At 52.1% G+C, this 12,729-nt stretch overlaps 1 protein-coding gene across 7 annotated transcripts in view; it reads left to right on the forward strand.

Moving 5' to 3' along the window:
- LOC135913307 (uncharacterized) overlaps positions 1–12,729 on the forward strand; it is a 568,389-nt gene that overhangs the window by 248,269 nt on the left and 307,391 nt on the right. For all 7 annotated transcript variants that reach the window (XM_070541258.1, XM_065445900.2, XM_065445902.2 and 4 more), the window contains 2 exons: positions 1,935–2,067; positions 11,791–11,985. In XM_070541258.1, coding sequence (XP_070397359.1) covers positions 1,935–2,067; positions 11,791–11,985 — 328 coding nt within the window. The remainder of the gene's footprint in view (positions 1–1,934; positions 2,068–11,790; positions 11,986–12,729) is intronic.

Raw genomic sequence — 12,729 nt, forward strand, 5'->3', positions numbered from 1 at the left:
CGCAGGCGCTTCAAGCTATGCGCCGCAATCGCGCCCTGCCTGTACAATCAGCGGCGTGGGCGCGAAGAGACACAGACGATAGCACGGAGCCTACCGACAAATCTGTACAGTGGGCGCTTCGTAAGCTACCTACTGCACACAGTCATACGAGCTAGGGGATTGGCGCCACGTACGCGGCAGCTAGCAGATACCGCGCACAAAGAAGCGCCGCCGGTTCTCGCTCGAATGATCGTTGTACGAACACGCACACACGCGCACCGCAGTAAACCTTAACGAGTCGCCCCATTTTCACGCCGCGGTTAGGCGGCGAAGCTTAGCTCACCTCGCACTGCACGTAACTTTTCTGGAAGTGGCTCGCGCTTCGGGGAACATGTCGAACGCTCACAGCCATCCAATTAAAGACGCGGCAAAGTCCCTCATCATCTAAAATCATGATTTTTACGTACTCTCGCTTCACTCTAAGCACTCAAGTCGCCTTGAATACGACAAAGCTCGTTCAGACACAGTGATCCTGCAAAATGGTTCTGGATGGCCAACTGTCGCGCCATGTTGCACTGAGGCCTTCAATAGGTCATACCAGCGCATCTCCTCACTTAGAACATATACACACTCATAGAACGTGCAATGGTCGTTCAAAGTCACTTATCATGGAGTCCTGGGGTTTCAAAACTGTGAGAGACATCAATACCGGCAGAATAATGCGCCGTTGCTGGTAATGGCTGCCGCTTGGTGGCTTTTAACGCGCGCGTGCGGCCTCCGAAGTCCTGGGCTCGTCCGAGCGTAGTTTCAACTTTCGGCGTCCTCTGCAGCGCCAAGGCGCGGCTACTCCGAATAGAAAAACAGCGCGGACACGCATCGCGCGGGATATTTCGAATCTGACTGCAGAAATAATTCGACTGAAATTGTCGCTTGGGCGGACAGCCTTGTTGCTCACGGCTGAGTTATTCTTTTCTCTATTCGGCTCGTGTCAGATATGGGCGTATTTGAACACTCAATCTGCCGTAGGCCACCGATATTTTCCTTAAAACCCCCATTTTACAACCGCAATGCCCCTTAAAATGAGGTCGGGGGTAAAATAATGGTTCTAGCTTATTTTACTTCTTCTCGTGGCAGCACTTATTTTAAGCTGGAGAGGAAAAATGGCATGTCAGCTGTTCCATATGGGCTAATTTGTGTTTACACTGTAGAAATTAGCTTCTATAAAACATTTTGTGGAACTCATTTTAGTGTTTGCCTAATAACGACATTAGTGCAGTTAACACATGTATAAATAGAGCTTTGGTGTTGGACTTCAGAAAATGCCTTCTTTGAAAACTAATATCCTATAGTATATGCGGGACAGGCATTGAGTAGCAACTGAGGAACATACTTCAATGTATTATCGCTCTTATAATCCAGATAGAGTGATCACAGATCAGCGTCCCCTAAGCCTAACGTACGCAGCTTGTTACCGATTGGCCAGCGAGATGCAACAGCTTCGAATTCCCATTTGAGGACTTACATAGGTTCAGTGTGAGCACATTTCGCATCACTATATTTGTTAATGCGCTGTATCATATGGGCGCACTTGAAAAGAATGAAATATGTAGCCCACAAAAATGTAACAGCTCAGAAAGTCAAAGAGGAAAATATTTTTGTATAAAAGTGCATTAACAAACAAACAAAACGAATGCAAACGGTTCTCTAAATCTGGTAAATGTCTACTGAAATCGTAATGGAGGCTAAGTGTTATACATTTAGCCCTAATTTACTTTTGCGTTTTCATTTCGTTTCGTGGTCTTTGTCGATGGCGCATGGTTGTGCAGAATCGTAACTTTTTTTCATGTAGCCCTCGGTGCCATGGAAAGCACACTCCACTGCTGTATGTCGATCACCTTGTGCGCTTTCTCGGCGACATTCGCAAAACTATACGTCCCCGTCCTTTCCACCTGCAGGACCATATACACGCCGGACATGGTCATCTCCATCGGGCACTTCTACAGCGAAGACCGGAAGATGGGCGGCTGTCTGATAGTGCCACCGACATTCCTTTACGTGCCGCCCAACAGCACCTACTACTACAGCCTGGTGAGTGCTACGCCGGATTTCATTTTGGTATCCTCGAAATAAACTAAGTACTAACGAAGAGGTCGCAGATAGCACACATTGAGCTGTCACTGCGATCGGACAGGGGCTTTAGCAGATTTTGCAGTGAGGCGCATGGATATTTACTGCGCATTCATGGCTTTCTTAAATTAGTTCTCAGAGCTCAGTACACCGGCGCTTTTGTATTCAGCTTTCATAATAAAGAGTGAGGTGCACTGGGAAGTCAGGCACGCGTGAATGAACGGTAGGGGCGACGAGGTATTGTGTTCTTCACGAACAGCCGGATATATATATGGGCAGAGCTTCACCAACCCAAGGACCAGCAGTAGAAACCGCAGTGATCTAAAGCCACGGATTCAGGCTAGTTCGTTTGTCAGCGCAAATCACAGCCGATTCTCTTCGTTGTCCTCGGTGCCCGAGCTGGCGGCGTTCACTACATTTACTGAACCTTCTGAAGCAACAAGCGATAATTGCTCAGATGTAGCAGTGTGCGAGGCAGAAGGCGCGATAACTATGGTCAAGGTGTCAGATTACGAGCATGGGCGGATGTGCGGAAGGGCACCGATGCAAAGCGGCGAACGTGCTAAGAAACACGCCATGCAGGCGTAACGTAATTTCTGCTTCATGGAACCATATTTCTGTATCTGGGACATGGAAGAGTTGGATGCATACACGAGATAGCGTAGGGTGCCTCGGTAGTGCCGCTTCACGCCATTTAGGGTGGCGACACGACCGCCATTTTGGTACACGCGCCGTTGCGGGTAACTGGAAACGGCTGGAATTGCCTGTAATTCCTCCTTGAAAGAGCACTACGCTAGCTTGAAGCCGACCAATGCTTTTGCTCTTGGAAATATAATTCCAGGCTTAATGAAAAAGTGAGAAGTCGATGTTCTGGGCTTAAATAACATCTGGTAGAATAAAGATATCACGATCTCCCGTATACTATTTGCCAAATGTTCAAGTTCCATTATAAAAGCCAGCGGCACAGAGACACACGTTGAGTAATATCTGAATCACCACTGTGGTACACAGTGGCGCGGGCCTGCTCAAAGCTTGTCACCACACTGAACGGTGGCGCTGCTGTCCAGGCGCCTTCATGCTTTAGATAGTCTAGCTCGGAACAGAGCTATCAAGGAAGAGAACAAATCACGGAGCTTAGGTCTATTCGCTGTGAGACTTACGGACATAGCCTTCCGCGTCGGCGGGAAGAAGAGCCTAGAATGAGAAGCTTCTTGAATCGGTCCACTAAGGGAAAGGTGTTTAAAGCAAGCGTACGCACCTCGTTAGCGTAAAAAAGCCCTCGCCAATCGAGGTGAAGGCTCCCTACCTTGTTCGGACACTGACTCACCACGTTTTTCGAGGCAGGGAAAGGGCGACGAGACATTCTGTCCTTCACAATTAACTGTTCATGTAAAAGAAGCTATAGTCGGATACAACTTTAGAAAAAAAGGGGCGTTTACTCCTCCGACGCGGATGCACACGAGCATCCACCAATGGGCGCGTACTCCGGGCTGACGTCATGAGCCAGACGGCCGGTGACCCCACCGACGGAGAAGACGGCCGCCCGCGCTTCGAACTGGTCCAAGTCGCGTCAGTTGTGTGCTTCAGCGATAAATGCAGTTTTATATAAGCACTTCTCCAGTAGCAACTGATTCATTTTAAGCCCGGAAAACTAGTAGTAGATACGCCGTGTACATGCGAACAAGCGCAAAAGCCATGCAGAGCTGCTATTTCTACTTTTGTCACTTGCAATGAAGCTAAAGAGCAGACGATGGGCAGCGTTGTAGAAGGCACGGGGTTATTTTTCTGTCACTATCCGGCGTGTGCTGTAGCACATGTGAGCTCTACTAAACCAGTCATCAAAATGCAAATGTCTTTTCTTTATTTATACCGAGAATTGCGTGTTTCAGGAGCACAATTTTTCGAGCGGGACTATTTTAGTCGCGGAGGCAATCGGCTGTTGCGCTTCGGTCATCTGAGCGGGGCCTCCCCTTTTTTCTAAAGTTGTATCCGACTATAGATCCCTGTCTGGTCCGGATGGTGAGAACTGCCATGTTCCAGAGCATCCGGGTCTTACTGCCAGTATTAGACGCGCACATTATAGCTGATTCTATCTACCAAGCTGTCACATGCACTTCTCAGTACTCGATAAATTGGTACTATGCTTCCACCACGGGTACAAATAATTCACTCGTGTGTCGCTCGTGAACCTGTTACAGAGCTTTGTTTTTGTAATTTGGGATGCAGAAGGCCAAAATAAAGCAGACGTCGAATACATAGGCCCGTGTGAGTCAGCAAACATTTGTGAGGCTTGCAGTCCCGCGTTGCACAGTAATATAATAAATAATATGAGGTTAGTCCTAATGTGTCGCGCATAATTTATCGTGACTTCTTTGGGTTCTCTTTTGTTCAGCTAATTTTTTATAGACGAGTTTGCTACCCCAGTAGATTTCTTGTCACGATGGTTGAAAATTTAGCCATAAGCACAATGCGAAATCTAGTGAGTGGTGCGAGAAAGTTCAAAAGAGAAATGAAAATATTGCCACATTCGGGGCAACCACGTTCACATGTTAAGTTCTGTGCATGAACTTGCATCACAACCAGTGACATATATGCGAATATTGACCTTCATTTTATCCTCAGGTTAACACTGCCTCAAATAAGCCACGTATATTATTTTAGAGCGCAACTCGTAAGCGCCCGCTCCAGCGACAAGCATCGGCGTCGGCGTCGGTGTAACCGAGCGAAGGAGTACAGCGAAGAATGAAAGAGGAAGCGCGCAGCGCAGCGGGGGATGAAAGACGCGAGGTGGAAAGCGGAGGAGGAGGGTAAGGCTTAAGCGCGAGAGGAAAAGCGCAGTGTGGCGACGATGGCTACAAGATGGCGCTAAAGTAGCGCGCGTCGTCTGGAAGGTCCGTCTACGGCGGCTGCTGTGAATCGCGCCCACGCGTTCCCCAGGCGCTGCCTGTCCCGACCTCCACATTAGCGAGGCAGTCGCGCCACACTGCAACGTGCTGCACGAGGCAGATTGCGCGCGCCAGCCATTATATAACGAAACGAAGACACATATGGAGTGAGTGAGTGAGTGAGTGAGTGAGTGAGTGAGTGAGTGAGTGAGTGAGTGAGTGAGTGAGTGAGTGAGTGAGTGAGTGAGTGAGTGAGTGAGTGAGTGAGTGAGTGAGTGAGTGAGTGAGTGAGTGAGTGAGTGAGTGAGTGAATAAACTTTTATTTGGTCGAGCAAAGCGCGATAAAACGCGCACCTGGCTAATCCCACGATGGGACTGACAGATCTAGTCTGCCGGCCCGATCGCGGGCGCGCTGGACGGCCAGGATTTGATCCTCAAAGACGGGACTTCGCAGGAGGGCGTCCCACTCTTCCTTGGTGAACTTCGGGCCCAGCGACCCGCACTCCCAGAGCATATGAGGCAACGTAGCTACCTCACCACAGGCCACGCAAGAACAATTGGTATAAACCTCTGGATATATGCTATTAAGGGTCGCCGGATTTGGGTACGAGTTCGTTTGCAGAAGTCTTAGTGTGACCGCCTGCGGCCTGCTTAACTTGGAGTGAGGCGGGGGGAAAACCCTTCTCTCTAAGTAGAAGAATTTAGTTATTTCGTTGTGTGTGAGAGGAGCGTCTCGGTGTCCGGGGAGAGAGTCACCCGACCCGAGGGCAGCGCGGTCGGTAAAGCCACGCGCAGCCTGGTGGGCAGACTCGTTGAGGTTCAGAGGAACCCCCTCAATCGCCCCCACGTGTGCAGGGAACCAAAAAATCGAGTGCATGGAGGTGTTGCCGTGTTTGGCGCCTTTCAGAATTTGAACTACCTGCCGGGCTACCCGGCCTTTCTGGAATGCCCCGATGGCGGCTTTCGAATCGCTATACACCCTGTCTCTCCGACCGTCTTGCATGGCGAGTGCAATGGCCACTTGCTCGGCCACCTCTGGGTTCGTCGTCCGGACGGAAGCACAGTTGATAACTTTACCCAGTGTGTCAACGACGGAAACTGCAAAAGCCTTGCCGTCACGGTATGCAGCTGCGTCCACGAAGCTTGCTGCGATTTTGTCCCTGTTTATTTGCTTTAGCATATTCAATGCTCTTGCCTTGCGACGACCTGCGTTGTGAACGGGATGAACGTTGCGGGGCAAAGGGGCGACCACGATCTTCTCCCCTAGTTCTCTGGGGATTTGGGTGTCTTCAGCCAAGTTCTTGGTTGGTGCGAGTCCGAGCTCCTCGAGGATACGCCTGCCGGCCGTCGTGGTGGACAGCCGAGTTAGCTGGGCCCGTTCTTGAGCCTCGGCTATCTCCTCCATGGTGTTGTGTACGCCGAGCCGAAGCAGGTCCTCTGTATGCGTTCGGACGGGCAGCCCGAGGGCTCTCTTGAAGAATTTTCTAATGAGGGCATTAAGCTTTTCCCGCTCGGCTCTGAGCCAGTTGTGCATGGCCACCGTGTAGGTGAAGTGACACAGCACAAAGGCGTTGATGAGCCGAAGCAGGTTGTCCTCCTTGAGGCCACGATGTCTGTTCGTGACCCTTCGGACAAGGCGAAAAGCATTGTCGGTTTTCGCAATTATCTTGCGTAACGCAGTGCCGTTGCCGCCGCGTGATTCTATAAACATACCCAGGACTCTGATGGTCTCGACCCGGGGTATCGGGTCACCGCTCCGAGTGAATAGGTGAATGTCACTTTCCGAGACCGGTTTCCAGCCCTTGGGTCTGCGCCCTTTTTCTTTTCTATAAAGGAGAAGCTCAGATTTGGTCGGGGAGCATCTGAGTCCGGTGGGTAGCAGGTACTGCTCCGTGACGTCTACCGCCTCTTGCATGGCGCTTTCCACTTGCCCTTCGCTACCGCCGGTGCACCAGATGGTGATGTCGTCTGCGTAGATGGTGTGTTTGATACCTTCAACTTGGGCCAGATTCCTCGAGAGGCCGATCATGCAGATGTTGAAGAGTGCAGGAGAAATGACTGAGCCTTGCGGCGTGCCCCGTGGGCCCAGGAGCAACTCGTCGGAGACAAAGTCGCCGATCCGCAGCTTCGCTTTCCTCTCCGTCAGGAACGAACGGACGTAGTTATATAGTCTGGGGCCCAGCTCAAGGTCTGCCACGGAGGCCAGAATGTATTCGTGGAGAACGTTGTCAAAGGCTTTCTCGAGGTCGAGTCCGAGCAGGGCCCTGGTGTCTCTGGTACTGCCGTCGATGATTTGATGTTTGATCATCTTCATGGCGTCCTGCGACGAGAGGCCGGCACGAAAGCCAATCATGTTGTGAGTATAGATGTTGTTCTCTTCGAGATATCTGTTTAGTCTATTGAGGACGACATGCTCCGCCACTTTCCCAACGCAGGAGGTGAGAGAGATCGGTCGGAGGTTGTCCACGTTCGGAGCCTTGCCGGGTTTGGGGATCAGGACGACGTTGGCGGTCTTCCATTGCTCTGGGACGCTGCCGTTTTTCCAGGTCTCGTTGATCTTCTCGGTGAGGTATGCGATCGAACCGTCGTCAAGATTCCGCAGCATCTTGTTGGTGATTCTGTCGGCACCTGGCGCACACTTCCCCTTGAGCGCGAAAATGGCTTGCCTAATTTCCCCCACGGTAAAGTCTTCGTCCAATTCCGGACGGCTTGGGCCGAGGTAGTCAGGAAACCGGTCTTCGTCGTTTCCACGCTTTATGGGAAGGTATTTCTCAATGAGCTTGGCAACCAGCTCGTCCCCGGAACAGGATGTGGTAGCTTCGTGCAGGGCTCTGGCGAGCGTGTGTCTCTGACTGGATCTGGTGCTGCCCTCGTCGAGGAGATGTTTAAGCATGCCCCAGGACTTGCCGTTACGCATCTGCCCGTCTATCGAGTCACAGACCTCGTCCCATTGCTGCTTGCCGAGGGTCCGACAGTGATCTTCGATGGCCTTGTTAAGCTCGGAGATCTTTTTCCTCAATCTTCGGTTAAACCTTTGTCCCTTCCATCTTAGAAGCAGCGCCTGCTTGGCCTCGATCAGATGGGCCAGCCTACTGTCCATCTTTTCTACCTCCAGGTCGCTGACGATCTTCTTAGTGGATGACTCGGCGTCACTCTTGATTCGCTCGCACCAATCTTCCAGGTCTTTGGGGACGGGTGCGCTGTCGTTGCCGCGGAGCTTGCGAAAAAGGTCCCAGTCCGTGACAGTGAATTCCCTGGATTTACTTCGGGTGACTTCGAAGCGGGTCTCGAGCACATAATGGTCGCTGCCAAAATTTATTGCGGTGTTGCTCCACTCGACTCCCTCGACGTTCTTCACGAACGCCAGATCGGGGGTGGTGTCCCGGCTCACCGAGTTGCCGATTCGGGTGGGGAACGCCTTGTCCGTGATGAGCGTGAGGTCCATTTCGTTGGCGTTCTGCCACAGACCCCGGCCCTTGCTCGTGTCGTAGACGTACCCCCACACGCCGTACGGTGCGTTGAAATCTCCGACGACGACCAAGGGATGGGTGCCGGCCAGGTCGACGGACTTCTTGAGTATCGTTTTGAACTGCTGTTGCGAGTGCCTGGGATTGCTGTAGATGTTGAGAATAAACACGCTGTTTCTTCGCTGGTTGCGTTGTCTCGTGTTGAGCAGAACCTCCGACATGACGTATTCGACCTTGCAACTCGCCAGCTTCAGGTCGTGAGACAAGTGTGTAAGCCTCCTGTCAATTAACGTGCACACTCCCCGACCTTCGCCCTGCACGGAGACGGCACGATAACCAGAGAGGGATGCGGCAGAGACGAGGGTTTCCTGTAATGCTATTACTTGAGGTTTGTTAGGTAGCGATCTTAAATATTGCTGCAAAGGAGCCCTCTTATTGGAGTACCCCCTGCAGTTCCACTGCCAAATTTTGAACTCCTCTTTGGAACTATCCATGATTAGATAAAGTGTCCGGGGTACCCGCTGTAAGCACAGGTGCACGCAAGAAGTTCCCCCCACTCTGACGTGCCGATGTGCTCGTAGCCCTGATCTGAGTCCCCGACGCGTTCGGAACAACAACCTGCATCGGAGTTACGGACGTATTATTATTCGGGATCACCAGACGCTCGAGGGCGTCCATGCGATCGGCCAGCGCGCGTAGGCCTCTCCGCGGGTCTCCAAGGGCGACTTGCACCTGTGCTAAGCCTTGTTGTAACTGCTGCACACTCTTAGTGAGCGTAGCCAGCATGCCTTTGATCTCATATGTTTGCGAGTCTGAATCGTCCTTACTGGAAACTGCCCTACGCTTGGCGGCGCCGGCCGAGTCGCAGGCCGGAACTGGTGCTTCTGTGGCGGTCGGCGCCGACGTGTTGGATGTAGCACTCTGACTGATTACCAATTTCTTTATCTCTATCATTTCACTAGCCATCTTTCTGATCATTTCTTTTAAGTCCGCGTTTTCCTTCATAAGGCGCGCTACCTCGGCGTCCCTGGATTGCTCTGGAAGCGGGTCGCGTGGGCCCCGGTAGGATCTCGCGTGGGCGCCGCCAGCAACCATATCTGCCCACGATAGCGTCGACTTTCTCTTCCTCTGCTGGCCGGCACTGGACTCATACCGGGCCCTCGAGACAGAGCGGCTCCTGGAGCGGCTTCCGGATCTGCCCCTGGACATAGATCTGCCCCTGGACCGGGATCTTCCCCTGGACCTGGAACGGCGTCCGGAAGGCGGAGAGGGGCTCCTGGATCTAGAGCTCCCGCGAGCCGCGGAGCGACCGGCGGCGGCCGGGAGTTGTCGCTCGCCCATGGCGAGGGCCGGAGACTTGCTTCTATTGGCTCGGGATCGGTCCCCGCGCCTGCGTCTGACGAGGTACGGCGTCTGGTACCTCTGCTTGCATTCCTTGGCAGCGGTGAAGTGTCGACCTCCGCACAGCCTGCATTTGGGGTCGCACTTGTGTTGTTCGTCCGGGTTGGCGATGCCGCATCCCCTGCACATAGTTTCGTCCGGCGAGGGGCAGACGTCCGCTCGATGCCCGAGGCGGCCACAGGCGTAGCACACCTCCACTTGCTTCCTATATAATGCACACCTGACAAGTGTTCCACCGTACGACACGTAGTTTGGCACCTTGTAGCCGTCGAAGACCACAACCACGGTGCCCGTGCTCTTGATTCGTTTGGCTCCCAAGGCCAGCGGGTTCTTCGAGTTGACAATCTTGCGATCGAGCTCCTCCGGGCCTTCACTCGGTGCGATGCCGCGGATGACGCCTTTGCACGTAGAGTTGGGCGCTGCCTCGTACGCATTCACCTCGTGCTGCTGGCCGCCAACAGCGATGCACTCGACCCTGACGTAGAGGGTCGCATTTTCTCTGCTTGGGGTGCTGATGACCATGATATTTTGTTGGAAATTCGGGCACATCGTGTCCGAGTCCCGCTTCGCCTGGTCGAAACCGACTGCGTTCCATATGGCCTCGGCCACAACTGTCGGCCCCACCTTGCTGATGTTCAGACCTCCCTTCGGCCTGACGATGATCTTCGCGTCTTCTTTGGGCAACGGAGGCATCCTTCCACCCCGAATAATTTTGGCTTTAGCGCTGCTGCGGTCTCGGTGACCCTTTGCGGTCGCGTTGTCATTTGGCTTAGCGCCGGTAGAAATGGCACCAACTCGCTCGACGGGCGCCGATTTGGCTCCGGAGCGCCTGGCAGCAACTGTTTGCCATCCGAGATCCTTGGAAAATTCCTCGGGAGTCAGAAGCTCCCCTTCCACTTCGCATTCCATCACGGCAGACACTGATGAGAAGAGCTGGCGCCGCAGCAGCACTTCGCCGCGCTAACACAAGCGCGGCAAGGGTTAGCGTCGCAGCGGCGTAGCCTGGACGGAAAAGGCCGATAATATCGCAACAAGGCCACCCACCTTCAAGAGTCGGGTGTCTACGGGATCGCCACAACTTAAAGAGTCCGTTGGCACTAAAATAGTCGAACTGGGCTCAAATTAAATCACCGAAATCATTTTCAGAAGCGGGAGCTGGTCTTCGCCGCCTACTGGCACGTTCGTCGTCGTCGTCTTCGGTCAGACACATATGGAGCTGCGCTCAGATTTCGCATTACGGAGTATCGTAATCGTCGGGGAATTTTTTGACAAAGAACTCCAGTGTAATTCAAAATCGCGGAGGGTTAGACAGAAGTGGTACTTCCGATAAACGAAATCTGTCATTGATGTGCCCCTACCTAAATCTGTATCCAAGGTAATGGCTGGCTACATTTTGAGAAGCATTACAATAGGTCTCCCGCTCTCCGCTACGACAGCTGTTCTCGTGTAGACCATTACATCGAATGGCTGAGAATGAGGAAAACATAGACACAGATTGCAAAATAAGGCTTTGCGCATGCTGGTACGAACTTACAAGGGAGCGACAAGATTGAGCAAAACGTGATCGCTACTCTAGAAGCCGAAACCCGTTTTACACGTTCGACTAGCGAGTGCAAAATGTTTAGCGAAAATAAACGTGAATATAGCGCGTAAATAAATTTGCAATAGGATTCTCGTCTCGACGGAGTTAGTGCCGCGTGACGCATTCAAGTGGCAGGTTTCGTTTGAGAATCAGTTGTTGTTGTCACAATTGGTACTGTGTGTGAAACATAATTGCAGCTAAAAGGGCGCACACGAAAACGCATGGCAATGAAAACAAATATAACAACACGAGCTTCCTTTGCCGGCGTGATAGCTTTTTGTCGTGCTTGTGTCTTTGCGTCCGTGCTTAACCGCGGCGATGCCACTCTCCCTAACACGCTCCGCCGCAGACGACCGCCCACGAGGTCGTCCAGCAACTGTTCGACGAGGGCGTCCGCACATCGCTGTCTGTGTCCGTGGGAATGTACGGCCGCTGGTACAAGCCGCTCTACAGCGACCCCGATGAAGTCGACCGGCCCGGAAACTACTCGCTCCTGCAGAGCTGCGCAAATATTCCCGAGAGCCAGGTCGACTCCATACGGAAGGTGCGGCTCTACAAAGAAGCCCGTCTTGCTTTAGCATGCCGCTGCGGGACCATGAGGCGGCAATGAGTCTGAACGTTCTTCCGAACGATCGAGACCTGGCCTATAGAGCAAGGGCGCAGTGACCTCACGCTTTCGCCGCAAGAGAAATTCAATGGCAGGATGAAAAACCAAAACAGCTGTTAAGGTCGGGTGCTCCACAAAAGACGGTTAGCAAACTGTAGCTGTAGGCACAAGACTATATTAAGCTATAAATTGCACGCGAAGAGATTATTCGACCAATATTGGAATATGCGTCAGTTTGCCGTCGGACCAGCACAGAAAAAGGAATATCATGCAATTAGAAAGCTTTAAGAAAGATAGACCGGGTTTTTGTGCGACAACTCCAATTGGCACGTGTCGGATAGTGCTTTCGTAAAAAAAGAAAGAAAGAAGGAAAAAAGCTGGACTTGATTACTTACGAAACCGGTTGACATGCAGATCGGTCAGCGGATTTGTAATTATGCTTTAGAATAGGAATAAAAAAGGACGATTTTGTCCAGTTAGTCACTAAACAAACCGTACGCCCTCACCACTAAAAAAAAATGTAGGGTAGTTTACAGTAGGACCAATGTTATTAAAAGCTCATGCCTTCCGTGAACGGTCCGAGAATTCAGCTGACTACCAGCAGACGTTGTGGGACGTTCTTAGTCGGCCACTTTCGTAGCAGCACTGACGTATATTAGTCGACAGATTAGTTTGTATGCT

The sequence above is a fragment of the Dermacentor albipictus genome, chromosome 6, assembly GCF_038994185.2.
Source record: "Dermacentor albipictus isolate Rhodes 1998 colony chromosome 6, USDA_Dalb.pri_finalv2, whole genome shotgun sequence".
In the NCBI taxonomy this organism is placed as follows: Eukaryota; Metazoa; Arthropoda; class Arachnida; order Ixodida; family Ixodidae; genus Dermacentor; species Dermacentor albipictus.